General features: G+C 38.1%; 1 protein-coding gene across 4 annotated transcripts; it reads left to right on the forward strand.

The window, feature by feature from the left end:
• The first annotated feature begins 2,932 nt into the window (after window positions 1-2,932).
• METTL22 (methyltransferase 22, Kin17 lysine) lies at window positions 2,933-15,799 on the forward strand. 4 transcript variants are annotated; one of them, XM_034065700.1, is made up of 11 exons: window positions 2,933-3,156; window positions 4,206-4,542; window positions 7,137-7,484; window positions 7,869-7,909; window positions 7,995-8,139; window positions 8,615-8,686; window positions 9,220-9,273; window positions 10,457-10,537; window positions 12,061-12,163; window positions 12,965-13,133; window positions 14,634-15,799. In XM_034065700.1, the coding sequence occupies exons 2-11, from the start codon at window positions 4,416-4,418 to the stop codon at window positions 14,667-14,669; spliced, it is 1,176 nt and encodes a 391-aa protein (XP_033921591.1). In that variant the 5' UTR covers window positions 2,933-3,156; window positions 4,206-4,415; the 3' UTR covers window positions 14,670-15,799. The 4 variants fall into 4 exon arrangements, with proteins under 4 accessions (XP_033921591.1, XP_005150764.2, XP_030906294.2 ...); XM_005150707.3 differs by having other exon boundaries at window positions 2,933-3,135; XM_031050434.2 differs by lacking the exon at window positions 2,933-3,156 and adding an exon at window positions 3,169-3,785.
• Window positions 15,800-19,421: the final 3,622 nt, after the last annotated feature.

Consider the following 19,421-nt stretch of genomic DNA (forward strand, 5'->3'; position numbering starts at 1 on the left):
TTGACATTGTTCTGAAAATCACCTGAGACATTACATACATATGTGTCTCAGAAAAACTCCTGTGCAAATCAGCTTGTTTTGGACATAAGAAGTCATGATGGGGTGATGTCTAAGGCATGCAAAGTATGGTTCTGAATAAGCCCGTGGAGTAAAATGCTTGTAGTAAAAAGCGTGAATGTATCTGATAAACAATCACAAAATAGTTAATGAAAAAGAAATCACTGTGGATTTTAGCTCCGTGCTGCTAATGTTAGTGTTTTGTAATTCAGTTTTCTTGCTGGTGAGGCAGTATGATTGCTAGCTTCCCCTGGGAAGGAGAAATGGATAGTCAGGAAATGTGGAGGCAAAAAAGCTGACAGCTGTAGTTGCCCTTTTTAATCATTTTTCAGCTATTCTTCTCATGTACTTTTCCACTTCGAGCAGTTACTTAGGAATTTTCAACCAGGTGAAGAACACTGATGTGTCATACATGCTTGGAGAGCAAAGCAAAATTCTTCATCCATCTTCACCTTCATCATCTTCATCGTCCATCATTTAGACCAGCAGTCCTTTTGTTTAGTGTTGCTTGACATTTGTCCCTGTTGCTTGATGGCTTAAGGAGCTTGCCCCAAGTACTGTGCATGCCAGCATACCAGCAAACAAGATGAAGTGACGACTAGTTCAGCACATCTCCTTTCAACAGTCCCAGTATGGTAGGATTGGAATGATGAGGGCTGATACATTTTTTTCTTCCTGACAGCCTTCATTTTTGTTGTTTTATTTTGTTGGTTTTCCTGACCTAATGAAAGCACAGAATGTGCTTCTGTCTGGTAGACATACAATGAAAGAAAAGACAAGCAAAGAGACAGTACTGGAAAGATATCATGAGTTGTCAGGAATATGCTATCGCACAATACAAGATCAAATATGTAGTGGTGTATTAATGTATCTGTTTGTTCCTGTCTGCTTAGAATCAGCTCTATTCTCTTATTAATTCCTAAGGAAACAGATTTTCCCTGAAATACCTATTTTTCAGGATTGTCTGTAGAATTTTCTTCTCTGTGCCTCTTGCAGCAGTGCTGGCATTTTAGAAGGCACCCAAAGGAATTATCCTAGCAATGTCCATTGGGCCATGACAGGATTGGGCAAAATTCACATGGGAAACAACCATTTCTTTAAGTTCCCTAATTCTTGGTGTGATGGAACTAAGGGATGCTCTTGGCTACTTTCTCTAAGCCAATTCCTCACATGGCTGCGAGGAACATATGAAATGTAACTGAGGTGCATCCTGAAGTCTTTTTAAGAGGCAGGTTTTAGGAATTTTCTTTCAAAGCCCTCTTGTGTGCAGCACAGAAACTGCATCTCCTGGGCTAGGTTGACTCTAAGCAACTTTTACTATCACCCACATAACAATCTCTAGAGACATACTGGCTCCATTGAGATCTTCTGCAGCCACAAGATAGTTTTGCTTTGCCTCATGATTATATGTCTGTGAAACAAGGTAGCTGCATTTTTTAGAAAAGAAATGGTAGCAACCCCATTTCTCGTATAATGCACCTTGTGATGAGAAGTCCCTCTGCAGTGTTGTGACACACCTGGCTTCTAGCTACCCCTCTAATAATACTTACCCTACATACCAGTAAGCATCTTGTTCCAAACTGGTAAGCTTTTGTGATAAATATAATCTGCTTTGTCTGCATATTGTTAGCACTTTATAGCAGTGGGTAATAAGACAGCAGAGAGAGAGTGCAGTAATAATTTATGTGGCAGCATATCACCACGGGAAATAAAACAATATTCTGCTCTTCCACAGGAGCCAAATAAAAGGGAAACAAATCTCCAAAGCATTTTCATCAGATGTTCATCCAACAACATTCCCCACAGAAACTCCAATGAGAGATCTGAATGGCTCAGTGTGCTTTCCATTTCATTACCACTCAACATGCCAGACTGTAAAAACTGGGAAAGATTACTTCATTCTGTTCATAATTCTTAGCCTTTATAGAAGGATGCAGATGATGAGAAACAGGCATCTAGAAATAAATACAGACAATGTATTACATTCCAAATGGGTTTTTCCCCCCTGAACATTAATTCTTTATTCTTCCTTCTCCACAAGCATTCACTCAAGAAAATAGAACGATCTGTAGCAATTGACATTAGTATTGTATAACAAGTAATTAGCGTGTAAATGCAGCTTTTGAACCGGATCCTTCTGGTGTTCAGCTGCCCTTGCGGACTTGCAGAACATGAACCAGAATACAGATGGAGTTTGGAGCACGTCTGTGTCTGTGATTCTACACAGAACTGTGGAAATCCCCATTTCCCAGATGAGCAAGCAGATATTGCCATTGCTTCATCTACTCTAACGATGGTAGTAGAGCTCTAGCGTTGTTTGGGCTAACGAAAAATTGCCCACTGGTCAGCATAAAGATATTTCTATTTTTGTGATTTTTAAGCTGTTTGGAGGTTTGGCATGGAACTGCACAATGGAGAGAAAGTAACGCTGAAACCAAGTCATACCAGAAAGGGGGTAGGAAAGGTGGGCTCAAGCTTTAGGTAACTGCTGTGAAGGCTTTAGTGGCAACAATAAATTTGACTGCTGGTGTCTCATTTACTGACCCCCGAGGTGGCCTTTTCCTAAGGGCTAGTGCTGGGTGACTTGTACATGCAGGAGACCCCGTGGATGGCTGCTGGAAAACCGGGCAGCCTCAGCGCAGGGCAGGTACCGGCGGCAGGCGTGCGACCCGGGCCCTGCGGTGCCTCCCGCGGGAGGTACCCGAGCCTGGCGGCACAGGACGACGGCCGACGCCAGCCCCCGAGGCCCCCGCCGGCTGCGGCTCCTTCCGCCGAGCTCCGCGTCAGCCGTGCGCCGGAAGGAGCCGTCCCCTGCGCAATGGCGGCGGGAGGCGGTGTGTGGCTGCGGCTGCGGCCGCGGGCGAGAGAGGCGGGGTCGCCCCGCGGGGCCGGCTGACGGGAGCCGGTCACTCCGCAGCCCCCCCCTTGCCGAGGGAGCCGCTCCTCCGCACGGCCGGGAGGGGCCAGAGGTTGCGGCCTGCTGCCCCGGGGAGCAGGAGCCCTTGCCGTGCCGGCACGGAGGGTGTGAGGACGCTGCCTCGTTGCTCTGCACCAGGCTCGGATGTGTCTTGTGCACAGGTTTCCGCTGGCAAAGGGCAGGTTGGGGGTCTGGGTTAGGTGTTACAAAAGTTAGTAGAACTCCCTTACTGAAGTTATGGAGGCAGTCTGTGTAACTTGAAGCATTTTATGCCTATTTATGCCTGTTTATATAATCTTGCTCAAGCACAAGCAGATAATAGAAAATTAGCTGAGTCTTCCAAGATACTAATGCCAACACAGGACATTGGCACCAATGATTTTTATATAAGGAGTATTAGGGGTGCTCATAGCTGGTGAGACCTGGATGACTTTAGCTAAATCATTCGTATAATGCTTGATGATTTCTGTGTGTGACCTAAGCTTGTCATCACAGTTCTGAAAGACAGATTCTGTTTTCAGATCAATGGTTTGTCAGCATTTAAGGTACCCTTTACAAAATGCCAAGTTTTTTAGAGCATAAGGAAATAAATGTCCTCTTTATTCTTTGTTCATAAGAGGTATTTGTTTGTGCCTGAGGAGAGTGAGACAATTCAGCCTTGAATATTGGGTAATGAGGATGATTCCTTTTTGTTGTTTTCTGGAAGAATAAAGAATGTCAAAGATGGGAGACATTAAGTGCCCAATTAGTGGACACATATAAAATGACCTGAATTTTCTGCAGGAAAAGACAGATACTCCTTTCACCATAGGTTAGTTCCTTGAGGGACCTATGATAAACCCATGGTAGTGTGTTCAGTACTTGTGTCCATTTCTGGGGAAATTTGGAGACTTCTATGAAGGACAAGATCCCTTAAAATGGTGAAGTTGAGCACGCAGGTCTTATGTTCCTTTGAAGACCTTTGACTTAGCACTGTAAGTCTGTGCATTCAATATCTGTTTTTTCAAGGGAGTTGTTTTTAAGATAAACTAATAAGTAGCTCTTCCTAAACTAGGCAGTGTCTGCCACAGAATTACTAGGAGTTATGTGTCTGGTGATCCTTTGGACCATTGTAATAGCATTGGAGCATTGCAACTTTATTGGACAGTGTAATCTGATTTTTTGTCTTCTAAAATATTGCTGGAGCAGTGTTCAGTGTCAGGATGTTAGTAAAAGCTGTGTTTGGTTTTAGGTTGCATATCCTGATGCCCAACTTGCTGTCTTATTGGAGCGTGGTGGAGCTTGCATGATCACATCTTCCCTGAGGTCTTCTCAGAAACTGTCCTGAGGTTATCTTGCTGAGCAAAACTTACTTGATGCCTGCTAACAGAAGAGTATTGAATCACTTTGTGTCACCACAGGGGACTTTGGGTACTGTAGATGTACCTCTCACCAGCACATCATGTTAGATGTAGCAGAGGAGATGGACAGCCCCACATTTAAAAGTGACACTGTACTTTCTGATGTTCACTTACACTGTCCAAATAAAAGACATCTCATGGTACGATTGAATGCAGTGGGACAACCAGGTAATGTATGTTTAGACTTACGGAGCTGCGTTTGAAGTCTGTTCATATCTTTGTAATGTCTGAATTCTCTTTTGAATGGTTGGTATTAATCATTACATCATTTATTCCAGTTAGAAGCAGAATCACTTCCTACTCAGTCTTTAGGGAGAGGTCTAGCTGGGTTCTCCTCATTAAGGTAACTACAGAAATGAAAACTATTAATGTAGAATTTGTAGACAACCCATCCTAAAAAAGAAATTTTAAATTACTTTCTGAGAAGTAACCAAATTAACTTGCTTGCAGGTTTAATTTTATTTACTTATTTGTTTATATAGCTATAATCTCAATATAGCTATAATCTCAATATAGCACTGTGGGATTTATGTTAAAAAGTTGGCATGTTTCTTGTGTACAAATAAAAAGTGAGAAGTCATGTTTTAAATAGCATAACTTCATTCCTGATAATTTTTATTTTTAACTTAATTTACGAATTTTAATAAAATCTTCATGTGAAGATTTATGAACTATTCCAGAGGAACCTAACAGATTTGTTTGGGCTTTGTTTCAGTTTTTTGTTTAAAAAAAAAAGGCAACAAGAAAGCTCGGAATAGCAACGGTTGTAACTGACAATAATGTGAAGAGTTAAGGCTGAGGTGGAACTGAACTGGCAAATTTGACTGATTGCCCACTTGTAGGTTTCTATAAAGTTGTCAAGAAAGCTGGTCTTGAAGCTGCTGGTAAAATGTTCTGTAGAAAAGCACTGTTCCTGCTGTGACAGAAGTGTTAATTGCTTTTTCAAACTCAGTTGTGACATAAAAATAATAACTTTTGCACCTGCTCTAGTATATGACAATGTAAAAAATGATAAAAGTGGGCTTGACAAGTGGGTAATAATTCTGACCCTGATCAGGTCAAAACCACAGAATGAATGCTGTGGCGTGGCATGGCTTTGTGTTGTTTGACATTTGTTTGCTGTGATTTTGCTTGATGCAAAGAACCTTTCAACAGAATGAAATGGTCTGGGAAATTCCTTTATTAAGACAAGGATTCAATTGTAGTAGGACAGCTTTTACTCTTAACACTTATGATGACAATCTACTTCTGTCACTACTGTTTTTTAGGGAACCTCAAGGGGATTTAGGCACTGCTGTTTTGGGTCAGTTTTACTTAAACCTTTTGAAATACCATAGAACATGCAGAGGATCATAGAATCATAGAATAGTTAGGATTGGAAAGGACCTCAAGATCATCTAGTTCCAACCCCCCTCAGAATGGACTTGAAAAAAAAACCACACATTTAATTCATTGATGGTATCCTCTAATTTGTTAAATAAAAGTCAATTTGATGTTGTCATGCAAACAGTAGATGACTTAAAAAATTTCTTATGCTAAGTAGTGAAGATTTTATTAGATCTAGCTGACAGTGGTCTCTCTAGAGAAGAGCAACTTTTGGTTTATAGTAGACCAGCTTTGTAAAGAAACTGGAATAGAACTCTATAAATAATGAAATTGTTGAAAGCAGTTGTGGCAATCACTTTATCTCTTCGCTTTTGATGTGAATGAACATAATTCTATGATATTCTTAGAATCCTGCTGGTATTGGCCTTTTTTACAAGTCATATTCTTGGCTTTTTCTCAAGTCTCAACACATTGCGTGTGATTTTGGAATAATAGTACCCAGCCTAAGATGCTTACAAACACTGGTTTTATACCACGGTTGAATCAAATTCCATGATTCTGTGTTCCATGACTGGCCCATTTAGTCAAGCACATTGTGTAAGCATAGCGCGTAGGCACTGCTGTAGAGTTGACATCCACTGGAGATATTAGGACAAATGTCTTCCTCCTCTGTTGTATTCAGACAATACAGATTCCTATATTTAAAATTGCAAGATCCATTGTGGATAATTTAGAAGTTTTAGTAAATGTTCATGTCACTGGATAATGGTTGCAAAAGGTTTGTAGTGAATTGGTTTATAGACAACAGTGGCCTTATTATTTTTATCTCAAAGATTAAGTTTCAAGACTCCCCCTGAAAAAAAATATCTGTCTTTGGCAAGCTGTCTCCTGTGATCTTATTTCTGCCCCCTCATACTCATTATACAATAAGCCGATTTCAAGGCTTGAAGTTGCTTGAAATCTAAACTTAGTAAAAAAAAAAAATACTTGCTTTTTTTACTAGAACATGTGTGTTTGTGGTAGGATAGTAATTACAACTGAACCAAAAGAAACAAGTTCTAACTTGTGTTAATTCTTCTTTCAACTTGGTTTGAACTCATCTCAAAAGAAAATCTGTTGGAGGGTGGAAGAAACTGTCCCTTCTGCCAATTGTTAAAATAAGTGCTATTGAATCAGATGAAAGTGCACATTGTGACTATGTAGATGCTAAGTCTGTAGACTGTAAAAATGCTTCACTATTTCTACTGTCAGAACTTAATAACTGAAATATTTCTTTGTAGCAAAGTAAACTTTATTTCAAATTATCTGTATAATTCTTTGTAGGCTAGATTTTTAATAGGTCAAAGGCAACCAAACTTTAATGCATATGAAAGTTGCACATAGATTCTGTTCTTACCTGATGTTTAACTTCTTTTCTCCCTCTTGTGTTTTTACAGTATTCCTGTCGTATTTCAAGCTCCTTTGGAACATAGAAGATTTGTCATCTGAGAAACATGTGAGAGAAACTACAACAGAAAGAGAACTCCAGTACCAGAGTGGAGATGAACTGTGTGACAAGGACAGGAATAATCTAAAAAATGAAAGAGAATTTATAAATAGTGAAGGAATAGAAGCTCTGCTAGATGAGGACGGAGACTTGGAAGTGGTCAGAAGACCTCGAAGTGCCTCTGATTTAGAAGCAGAGGATCTTTTGAGGGATAGAGTATATCCTGTCATTCTGATGAAAGGGAAAGATGCTTTTGAAGATGAAGAAGAATGCACTTGCAGTGATGTTGTTAAAATAGGTAAATAGGCTTATAGTCAAGGAGAAATTGAATAAATATGTTTGTATAAAACAAAAGGAAAATAGTTTTTCTTTAGAACTGGAACAGCAGGTATGAAATGACATGAAATAATAAACCAAACTTAATACTGTGATATTGCAAATATTTTTTAAATTTACCATTTTTGTCCAGAAGTTATTTGGGCAATGGTATACCATGGGAAATCTCATGCTGCTTAGTTAGAGTAGGGGTTTGGGCATTGTCTAGCATCATTATATATAATGAAGAGTGTATAGTTCTATATTTGAAAGGAAAACACGACATGATTTTCAAATTTGCTACTATGGAACTTGATTTGAACAACATTTTAAGGTAATTATTGCTGTTCTACTTTCATTTTCACAGAACATACTATGGCAACTCCTTTAGAAGACGTCGGTAAACAAGTATGTATCCTGCCTTGTAGTATCTTGCTGTTCATGGATTGTGCTTCACAATTTACTCAATTTTCACTGCTTATCTTATTCACAGGTCTGGCGTGCAGCCTTTCTTCTTGCTGATTACATTCTGTTTAAACGGGACATGTTCAGGTGTTGCACAGTGCTAGAGCTTGGAGGCGGCACTGGAATTACAAGCATTATTATGGGAACAGTTGCCAAGAGAGTTTATTGCACAGGTAAGGCAATTTCAGTTAAATATTTTTGTGAAAATTCATGAAGCAGTGCTTTCATCTTGGCATTCCCATCATCATCTGTTCAGTTTTACTTAACATCTTTTTATTAATATATATAAAGTTGTGTTGTTTATAACAAGAACTTTCCCAACAGGTTGAAAAAGCAGTACTACTATCAAGTGCAAGAGTTTAAAAGCAAGATACATTGCTGTGAACTCAAGATAGTGTGCCTAGGTTAAAATAGGCAGTATAGGGATTTAAATTTTTTCTTCAAGAGTATCTCAGAGGTAGTACTGAAAGGTAGAGGCAAGAAAGATACTAGTGAAGCAATGATCAGTGGATAGAGTTATTCTGAACTCTCCTTAATCTAGTCAGCTTGAGAGAAACTTAGAATGTATTAGTCTGAGGGGTGAGGGGCATGCACAGCCCATGCAAAATATTCCTTTTTTTTTTTTTGACTGTTATCACTTTTTTTCAGATGTTGGTGAAGATCTTCTGGCCATGTGTGAGCAAAATGTTATGTTAAACAAACACCTGATGGAGCCAGGAAGTAAGTGCTATGCACTCAGTGCTTGTGCAGTTGCCTATGTATGAACTACTTTGGGATTAAACAGCACAGTGAGTCATTTAAAAAGGAAGATGCAAAATATCTATATGTAGTTCATAATGGAACAGCTTCCTTTTGAGAAAAGCAAAATACTTTCTCTGGTCATTATTGAAGCCCAGCTGCAGCTCCTGCACATAGTATGAATTTCACCGAGGTACTTGGGAGGATCACAGATATCCAGGGGTCAAGGGTCACATAAACAGTGTAAATGACAGAAGTCAAGCTCTGGAAAGGACAAGTACTTTGCAGATGAGATGTGTAAAAGAGAACATAGGTTGTCTTTCTGACCCTTAAGTTCATTCTATTCTGGTATGAGTGAGTAACTGGTTTTGTACAGTAAATGATTTGACGTTCAACTTTACTTGTCTCATGATAAATCTTTATCTGTTGTTTCAGTAGAGGTTTTGACTCTTTGCTTTTGCCTAGGTACTGTCTGAATGCCATTTGTGACTGATGTGATCTTTCTTCATCCACAGGAGGGGAAGTTAGAGTGAAAGAACTGGACTGGCTGAAAGATGAATTCTGCACTGGTAGGTGGCTATAATGGGTTCTTTCAGATAGGGGTTTTGGGTTTTTTTTTCCCTTACAGCTGTCAAGAAAAGATTATTCCATTTATGAAGTCCTCCAGCACATACGCTCTTGGAAGGTAATTGGAAGTACACAGTTGTCTTTGGGTGCATCATTGTCATGTGAATGAGTAAGGAATGATTTACTGGTAGGTTGAGAATTGACAAGTGGTGGCTGATCTCTACTGAGATCAGAATCCAAAGATGCAAACAAGATGTCTATTTTATTCTGGGGATAGCAGAATCCAGGCATGATGACATGGACTTGAGTTCAGTAATCCCGGTTTTCATATGATGGTATTTTGTGGCTTGTTACTGCATGAATACAGAACTGTAAAAGGTGGCAGGGAAGGTATGCCTTGAAGATGTATAAATATTCATTCAAATGAAGTGGTGAATGTGTTATATATAAACTGTTAGCCAAGGGAGTGTATTCTGCTAGTTTTACCAAAATAAAGGCAACTGACAAGTAAAATTTAAAGTGCAATTAATGATAATAAATCAGATTAGTAAACCTGTCTTTCTAGTGATTACAAGGTCAACACAAAATTGTAGCACTAGGTTACATGAAACCTACTTTATAGATTTTTATATCAGCTGGATTTGATATAATGCTTTTAAAAAATAGAACAACTGTTTAAGCAAGTGGAAACATCCTTTAGACATTTAAAAGCCTCTCTTGGACCTCAAAAAATTCTGATTAATAAAAATATTTAATACTGCCAGTTGAAAAGGTTTGAGTTTTTTTGGCTTTCAGAGAAAGTGTCTATATTTTACAAAGTCTAAATTTTAAAAAGCATGATGAAGTACAAAGCTTAATCAAAACTTATACAGATATATTTGTTCTTTTATTTAAAGGAGTATTTATTTTAATCTAGCTAAATCTGTGATCTCTCTACAGGGTAGTAATTGGTTGTAAATTATAATGTGAAAAAAGCCGTACTCTTGCCAGTCAGCCTTGCAGAGAAAGCAAAAGACTGCAGGGAAGTTCAAAGAGTGAATAGAAGGAGGGTTTGATTTACCTTCAGTGGCATGCTCCATTCATGGAGTAACAGATGATCACAGGAGTTAAGAAGTTTTGTTTTTCCAGCTGTAAGTCATTTTAGGTGTTTAATCATGTACACCAAAGCTATGTTCTTTGTTACAGATCCTGAAGCTCCTTACAGCTGGTCTGAAGAAGAGATTGCTGATCTGCATGACCACTGTACTGTGATAATAGCAGCTGATGGTAGGATAATATAAACTGCAAGCCTTTAAGTCAAAACACTTGAACATTATGAGTAATAACTTAAACATACCTAGTTTGCTTTTAAATCCAGTAGGTCAGATACTTACCTGATTTGTCAAAGAGTTGCCTTAAGTGTTCCTGCCTGACCTTATTTTTTTTTAAACAGTTGTATTTACATTCTGAATCGGAAATATGAGATGTTGAAAACTATTAGCTTTTGCTTTCCTTTGCTATGGTAATTATTTGTGACTAAATAAATTACTCAACATAAGCACAAGCAAGTGACGAAGAGTTTTGTCATGCTACCTTTGTCTTGCATCTAATAGCCTCTGATAAATAGGTATTCTGTAATGTGAAAAAGCGTTTCCAGTGCTGAACTTGCCTATAGAGTCTGTGCCATTGGCTATCTCTGTTGTCTTTTTTTTTCTGCTTTTTTATTGCTGAAGGGAGAGACTGAAAAATGGCAGGCTAGCTTGTCTCTATAGGAAAACCATTGTTGTTATGATATATAAATAAAGGAGCACTGGTTTTAGTTATGGTATTGAAAGGTGTTGCAAGACTGCTTTCCAAGGAGATAAGGCTATAGTGGTATATTAGTTACTGCCTTTGTTGTAAGAAATGAAGCCCTATACATTGTGATGTCCTGGGTTTTTTGGCTTTGCAATGTTTCCAGGCTCAGAGAAATCTTGTTAATGTTTAGTAAGCTATCTGACAAAAGTGATTCCCATTGATGAGAGAAATCTTAAAGAAAGTCTGACATAAGTAGTAGCAGCGGATACTATTAGAAGATCAGTTGTAGACATTACAAATGTGCTTTTGGATTTAATTAAAACAGTGACTTGTTTAATCAGAATAATCAAACTAAGGCTTTGTCCTAAGTTCAGCTGTAATAGTCATTTTTCTCCTTCCTAATAGCCAGTGCAGTGCTGCATTTTCAACTTTAGTCCGAAAACATTACTGATAACACCGATGTTCTAGTTGTAGCTAAGTAATGTTTACCCCAATCAAGGATTTTTCAGTCTTATGCTTTGCCAGAGAGGAGGGGCACAGGAAACCGTGAGGAAGCACAGACAGGACACCTGACCCAAACTAGCCAAAGAGGTATTCCATACCACAGCACATCATGCCCAGTATAGAAACTGGGGGGAGTTACCCAGAAGGCCCAGATCGCTGCTCAGGTCAGGCTGGGTATTGGTCGGTGGGTGCTGAGTGGTTGTATTCTCTTCCCTTGTTATTTCCCTTATTGTTATAATTATCTGTAGAAGCAGCAGTGGTTTGTGTTATACCTTAGTTACTGGGCTGTTCTTATCTCAACCCATGGGAGTTATATTCTTTCGATTTTCCTCCCCATCCCTCCAGGAGCAGGGGAAGGAAGAATGGCAGGGAGTGAGCAAGCGTCTGCATGGTTCTGAGTTACCGGCTGGGCTTAAACCACAACAGACTTATTGTTGTTTCATACCTGAGACTTAAGTAAATAACACATGTGAACATATGTATTTTATCCTCGTAATCTTTTTTTGCAGTGTTCTATGATGATGACCTTACAGATGCCTTGTTCAGAACTCTGTATAGAATCACACACAACTTGAGAAATTCTTGCACAGTTTACCTAGCTTTAGAAAAGAGGTAAGTATCATGGAGAAATTAAAATAAAAAGCGCTGAAAACTTTATGTGCTTTCTTTTTGGAAGAAACATTTGAATTGATTGAAGGTCAACTCCTGATTGTCACTATATTAGTTGATTACAGGCAGCAGTATGTGCTCAGGACAGGTATTTGGTTTTATACATTCTTAATTTTTAGCAGTTCAGAATTTGACTTCCACAAGAGGTCAATTTTTCTTGCCCTATCTTTGTCTTGCATGTGACAACCTCTGAGCAAACAAGGAAAAATAGGTGGCATTACTGGTGTTTCTATAATGCCTGACAACACTTGCTATCTGTTTTTGAGGTCACTTTTGAGTGGAATGAAGTGGCTTAGAATTAGGGTGTATGTTTCCCAGCTTGAGCACGTTTATAACAATTTTTATGTTTTCTTTCAGAGAATTGTTGAATGTCTGCAGGTCATCATGTCTTGCAATCCATTAATAAACTAACACGTAAAAAGACTTGTTTAAATCTCTGGAGATAAGTAAGCAATATCTATTCATAAGATTTGTTGTCAAGTGTTTGTCCAAGAAGCCAAGCTATGATTCTCTTGTGGCAGAGTACCTTAAAATCAATAGAAAAATTCATCCAAGAGTTACTGCATATTGATGCTAACATAAGTCTTGCCAGCTTCTCAGGAAAAGCAGGGGAGTTACTTTTTTTGGTTATCAAAGTTAGTTAATTAAATGGAGAAGACCCACATTTTCCATTACTTGAAGTTACGTAGCTACTTAAGATGCCAGGATAGGAGAGACATCTTAAATCAAATATTCTCTTGCCAGGCTGAACTTCACTTTAAGACATATGGATGTTACGTGTGAAGCCTACAGTCATTTTAGAAATACTCTGAATGATTTGGAGAGCCTCCAAGATAGAAAAATTAAATATGTTGTGGAGCCTGTTAAGCTTGATTTCTGCCAGTTTCTTGCTTATGAACGAATAGAGCAGTTGGTAAGTGACATTCATTAAAATAAAGTGGTGTGTTGGGCTAACCATCTCAAGTTAGTTTTCAGGTATTTACTTAACATGAAGTAAGAACAGGTGAATAAACATTACCTTTCCATTTATTTCTAGTTAGCTTTTTGTTGTTTTAAAATTATTCTTGTTTGTGCTTACATAATTATAGTGGATTAACGTAACACCCCCTTTTCTGTCACCAGCAGCACAGTGACTTAGGTTGCAATAATTTCCTCACAGGTTAAGAAACAGTCTCCATTACTTTTTAAAATACAATTTCACCATTGACTAGAAAATATCTTCTCATTTCTTTGCTTGTAAAAGAGCTTTCATTTCATAGTTTTAGTAAGTCCTTTTCCAGTTCAGAGTTCAGAAAATAATGTTCTGATATCTGTGAAGTTGATGAGCTGTCAGCTTCTGTTACTCAGAAACATGACAGATACAGTATTTGTAGTTATCTAATTACCTCCCAAGCACATAGGGTTCTCTTTATTTTTTTTCCAATTGTCTGCTCTTGGGAATGTTATGGGCAGGCTAGCTAAAACTTGCTAATTTCTAGAATAATCTAACAGATCTGTTTAAAGAATTTGCAAATCTTTTACTGGATTGCACATCTCTTACAAGAAACAAACTTCCCGTAGTCAGTATACTATTGCTCCATCTTCTGCAGTTTGTATAGGTAGTAAGATTATGGGGGTCACAGTTACTTCATGAGACAGATTTATTTTACTTAATGCTGATACCTTCAGGCATAAAACATGCATGCAAAACTTGAAGGCAAGTTTTACAAGTATATAAGTGTAACCTGGATTATACCTAAATGTGTAAACTCATTCCCTAGCCTTTTTGCAGAAGGCTACTGGTCTTTGAAACATATGCATATTTAAAATGCCTAAGTTTATTTATCATGAAATAGATTGCCACAATTCAAGATGTCATGGTGAAGAGTATGTGATAGTCTGATTAATGACTGGTATAGCAAAGTGTATGGTAATTTATTTTACTTAATTTATTCAAATGGTCTGTTTTTCATCTTTGTTGTCCAACAGATTGAGAAATCAGGGGGGTGAACAAATAAATGCATTTATGAGGCTGTGATTCGTCATTAAATTAAGTTTTTTTTCAGTTGTATTTCTACTAGCATTTATCAAAAGCATTTGTCAACACAGGCTAGGCAAAAGAGCAAGATAATCAGTCAGAATACTGCAGAAGGTCATGCAGAACAATGAAATTATTTTAAAACAAATTATTTAATTCAATACTAATCTTTTATTCTAAAAAATCTTGGTACAAGAGTGGAAAAAATCAATTCTGATGCTCTGTCTCAAAGATAATTTGGTGGTTGTTCTAGAATTATACACATAGACTTGGTATCCATCCACAGATGGATATTAGCTACAGATGGAAGGTATGTCTTAAAACTTGTCTTCAAGTGGGCATGTTGAATCTACTGACCTGAGAAAATACCAGCATGTGTTTTTTCCACTCCTACAGGAATTGTGGAAGATCATTGCTGAACAGCTAACATGATGGGGACATGAGAAAACAGAAGATCTTTATCTGAGGATAAAGGTTTTTAGTGATGTTTTGTTAAAAAGGATTTCCATCCAAAGAAAAGCATTTTCCTGGTGGGACTGTGCTCTCAGAAAGTGCTGTTACACAGATTTGCTTTACTTCAGTAAGTTTGGGGTTTGGCAGTTAGGATATGGTTTCTTTGAAATTTCTTTCACAAAACTGTTTGATACTGATCTTCAAAGTACATGCCGGATGCCAAACAGTGGCAGTGACACAGTGATTTGCTCTTTGGAATCAATGACATAAGCTTTAGATTCTCATAAAGAGGCATTTGACCTTTCCCATGTGGCTGATTTGCAGATGTCATGCATTTTCCTTTTTAGTTTTCTGAACATGGAGACTGCTTTTGGTCTCTTCCAGGTTCAACATTATTTTGTATTTATGGACATTTGTGAAAGAGTGGTCTGGGCAAAGACCTGTCTTTCATGGGCTTTTCTTTAAGCAATCTCTTTATGAAACTTAGTCCTTAATATTCAATTTGTCCTATCTAAATCGTTCTAGTTCAGGGCTACTCTCTGAACTGAAAGGACACAAGATGCATTTTGTTTGGGCCTCTAAAACTACTCCACAGAGGTCTCGGAGGTATATTGTCCTGCTGGAACTTTTAAGCTGTGCCCACCCAGGGTAAGGGTGGGAGGGTGCCTCATGAAGTGATACGCTACCGCTCTTTCAATGTTTGGAATTCTACCCTCAGTGTATATTTGTGAGGCTGGGGAGAAAGACGTGACCAGCAATGTCTTGTCCATACGAATGGGGCCTTCAGTATCTTAGCTTTTGGATTCAAGTACAACATATTGGTCACATCTCTCCTGTGTTGTTAATAAAAACAAGATCTGCTTGTACTTTTAATAAATCTTGTGTGTACTGTTATGTTTGTATCGCTTGCCATATGTACACTGTCAGGGAAGCTCTTGTGCCAGCTTCTGGATTCTTTAACGTTAGGTTGACTATCAGTGATGAAGCTGTTCTGGCCTGTGACTTGTGACTTCTAATGCATACATTGTATTAGAAGCATCTGGTTGACTTCTTGAAAATCTGTTTTACATTTGGTTTAGTTCATTTAATAAACTGGTTATATTTATGAAGACATACTTTCTTCATGTTCTTTGATGAGATGAAAGGTTCTTAGGTGATTATGGCCTTTTCCTGTTGAGTATAGTCAAAATAAAAATTATTGTAGCAGGTAACTGCCTAGATAGACTGAATTTCTCTCTCAGAACCCTCATTTGAACTTCAGAGATACAAAACTATTTTAATCCAGAGAATCCCAAACTATTGTTCCTTTGTCTGTTTTGTTACTGACTTTGGTAGGTTAACTGAAAACAACTGGTTTTGAATGTAGATGCTTATTTAAGTAGTTATTTTTTGAAGGCTGTAGCAAGAAACTAACTTAAACTGATGTGAAATAGTGTGTGCAGTTAGGGAGGATTTTTACTTGTGCAGGACTTCTGAAAGTCTTTGGAATTGTCAATAGAAACTCATCCAAATAGAAGGATACTGTAGATCTTTTAAATACAGAATTCAGCCATTTTACCAGAGTTTACTTAAATTAACATTTGAAAAATATTTTCATATTTGTATTTTTAGCTGAGTACACATTGTGGCTGCTTGGGAAGCAAGTTGAATTTCCACCTAAAAGAACAAAGTTAGTCTTTCTGTTGAGGGGAAACAGCTTTGAGGTTTCAGTGACTGATCACAAATTCGGATATGACCCTTTTCACTGATGATAAGGAATAGCCAAAAGTAGGCAACAGTTCTTGGATACAACCTTCTCAATTTTTACTTTAATCATACTTTAAATATAGCATAAATGACAGTTGTTTTCAGAACTCATCACGTGAATTTACACCTTTAGCAGTTCATTGTTCATTAAAATATCCAAGTGGGGAATTGAGCATATAGATTATGATTGCAAATCAAGTTAGTGCCTAAAATCATAATGCCTCAAGCACATTATCTGTGTTTATGTAATCAAGAAGGATTTTTTTCCAAATAAAGCATGAATTAAAAGATAGTATGCTCCTCTGGTGATGTTACCTAAATTTGAAAAACTGTAACAGCTGAAAAAACAGGTACAAGACAGAACTAGCAAGAACATACAGAGAAGTCAGGTGATTCAACATCAGGTTAGATGATCTTGGACTTGTGAGCTACTGGGAGTGTGTATTTCATTGAAAAAACCCTTAGGAACTCTGCTGGCCTGTTCATACAGGTCTTCTTGGTCACCTCATAGCTAGTAGGGAAAAAAGGGGAATCAGCATTGCCCATTCCTGCAAGCCCTTTATTTCTGTGTAGGAGAAGGAAGAGAAGGTAGGTGCTTTACCTAAAATTGATTAATTTTTACTCTGCTGTGGAGCTGAGGTTGGGAGGATTTCATTTGGAAAACTTTCACCTCTGCTAAATTAAGTCATTCTGCACTTCAGAGTGTTTCTGAGTGTAGTTTGCATAGTCTGACTGGTTAGCCAGATGCATTGTCTTGGGGAGGGAGGAACAGAGGAGGTGGAGGGGAACCTGTCGAACTTTTGCAATTCATTTATTTCTGATAAAGGGGAGGAGTGTTGCAGTTTTCTTGGGAAGTGTGGTAGTGGATGGACATGTGATCTTCCAGGACGAATCTTGTTTGAAACAAATATTTTCGCCGTTGTCACTGGTGTATGGTGAAATAGCATGTCCTTTCTCAATCCCCACATGTATGGTGAAGATGGCAAGCATCCCTGTCTTTTTACCTCCTCTTAAGAGGAACATGAATAACATAATTGTAGATGCTGTTCAAGGGAAGAACTTGAACTTTTATGTGACATTGGCGTGAGCATTGCAACCTGATTACATTTCTTTTTAATCATTGTTGATGTGAAACTTGAAGGGGTGCTTTGATGTGAACTTCTCTTCAAAAAATTAACTTCTATGTGTCATTTTGCAGTAGAAAAGTTGTTTAAGATAGTCACTTGATGGAATACATGATGGGTATTTATTATCTCTGTGTGTTCTCATGTGTGGGTGGCTATTCATAGACCATAGTTTTAGCTCCATCTGCTGTACGACACTTTGAGTCAAAACATTTTAATTTGTTGAGCACCCTGTTCTGTTCTGTTTTAACAATATCGTATTTTTGGAGTAACAGTTTCGGTTGAATATGGAGTTCTGCATTTCTCACGTAGACTTGGGTGTACTGGGGATGAAGTAACCGTGGAAGTAATCCTAAAAAAGGTAATGTTTAACTACCTGCCCGTTAATGGTACCTTTAGGAGGCTGCCTCCAGCAGTTTGGATTTTCAGGAAACATTCAAGGAAGAAGTGAACGCAACTGTGTGTGTGTGCTAGAGACTTCTCATTCATTAGAAGGTCATGACAAATTTCATCTCGAAGTTTTATAGTAGATAAATCTCATGAGTTTGTCTGTTCTTTGACTCTACTGTTCTCATGAACTTGTAGGTACACCAGAAGTTCCGGTCCTTTTTTGTTTTCCCCAGAGAATTAAGGTCTTTTTCTCTGGTGGTTGCATTTCTGTTTGTTTCTTCACTCTGGTGGATGTGACCTTGAAACCTGAAGAAACAGTTTTGTGTGTTTGAGATTTCTACTCTCTTTCATGTAAAGATCAATAAGCCAATGGACTCACATCTTTTGTTAAGGATCCAGTGTAATACTTACTGTCCTTAGTGGGATCTACAATGTGCTTAAAGTACATTATGAAATGGATTGTTTTGCAACAATAAAAGTGACTAGAGCCAATTTTGGAAAGGCTTAAATGCACTTTACCAAAGATCTTGCAGTATTATATGGTTTTATGAACATTCATTACACTGTTTCTGAAGCACAAACCCACATCTTGCTAGAGGCCTTACATAGCATAACAGGGAAAAAATAGCAAAGGAAATTATTGTATTTCTCCTGGTGCTATGCAAGCAAATCGTATTAATTAAAAAATAGAAAAGGGAGAAACCATGGATAGAAAATGAGATTCCCTGGAAATGGTGGGAAGTCACCTATAGTGAACCTAGAAAGCAGCACAAGGAATTCATGGAGACCCAGAGGAATTTAGGGTAGAGGAGGATTCCTACAAAACTGAGGGAAATCCTAGAAAGTAGTGTTGAGTTTTCTTGGAAAGCCAGGAATTGCAGGGAAGTGCAGTCCTCCAGTGTGGTGATTGTCAGGGAGCAGCAGGAAGGAAACTCCAGGAAACTACTGGAGGGTGGGAATTAGTTCTTGGGAAGTAGTTGGAGAACTGGAAAGCAGTAAGGAAATTTCAGGAGCCCAAATGTCTAGATGATAAATAGAAGTAAGCTTTATCATCATGTTGTAGTTTTTGTTTTTTTTTTCTTTTATGTCCTTTTATGAAGAGATACTGGCCTGTCAAAAGATGAAGATGCAAGTTATAAAGCTCATTGAGAAATAAATTATTGCAGACAGAATGAGGAAGCAGGTCTTCAGTTTTATTACATCTGTGCTGGTTTTCCTATTTCTCGCAGAATGTGTTTTCAGAAGCAGCCTTTTATGTGGTCTTGAGTGTTGGCTGCCTGTCTTTGAAGAGCCCTAGGAGTCTGAGGCAAGTTCATGCCTTACTGTGATGTAGCTGAAACGTAGCTGTGCTGTGTCTATCCATCTGAACCATGATACTGAAGCATATATAATAAGTTTTTCTTTATGTGGGCTACGGGTGAATGGTATCATTTTGCTTTATCTTCATTTTGATAAAATAATAGCTGCTGTA

Source organism: Melopsittacus undulatus, chromosome 8, assembly GCF_012275295.1.
Source record: "Melopsittacus undulatus isolate bMelUnd1 chromosome 8, bMelUnd1.mat.Z, whole genome shotgun sequence".
In the NCBI taxonomy this organism is placed as follows: Eukaryota; Metazoa; Chordata; class Aves; order Psittaciformes; family Psittaculidae; genus Melopsittacus; species Melopsittacus undulatus.

Excerpts from the sequence above, each read along its gene's own strand:
- METTL22 (XM_034065700.1), top strand. The coding sequence starts at position 4,416 with ATGTTAGATGTAGCAGAGGAGATGGACAGCCCCACATTTAAAAGTGAC. Across the intron at positions 4,543-7,136 it reads GAATGCAGTGGGACAACCAG|TATTCCTGTCGTATTTCAAG; the intron begins GTAATGTATGTT and ends GTGTTTTTACAG. Across the intron at positions 7,910-7,994 it reads TAGAAGACGTCGGTAAACAA|GTCTGGCGTGCAGCCTTTCT; the intron begins GTATGTATCCTG and ends TCTTATTCACAG.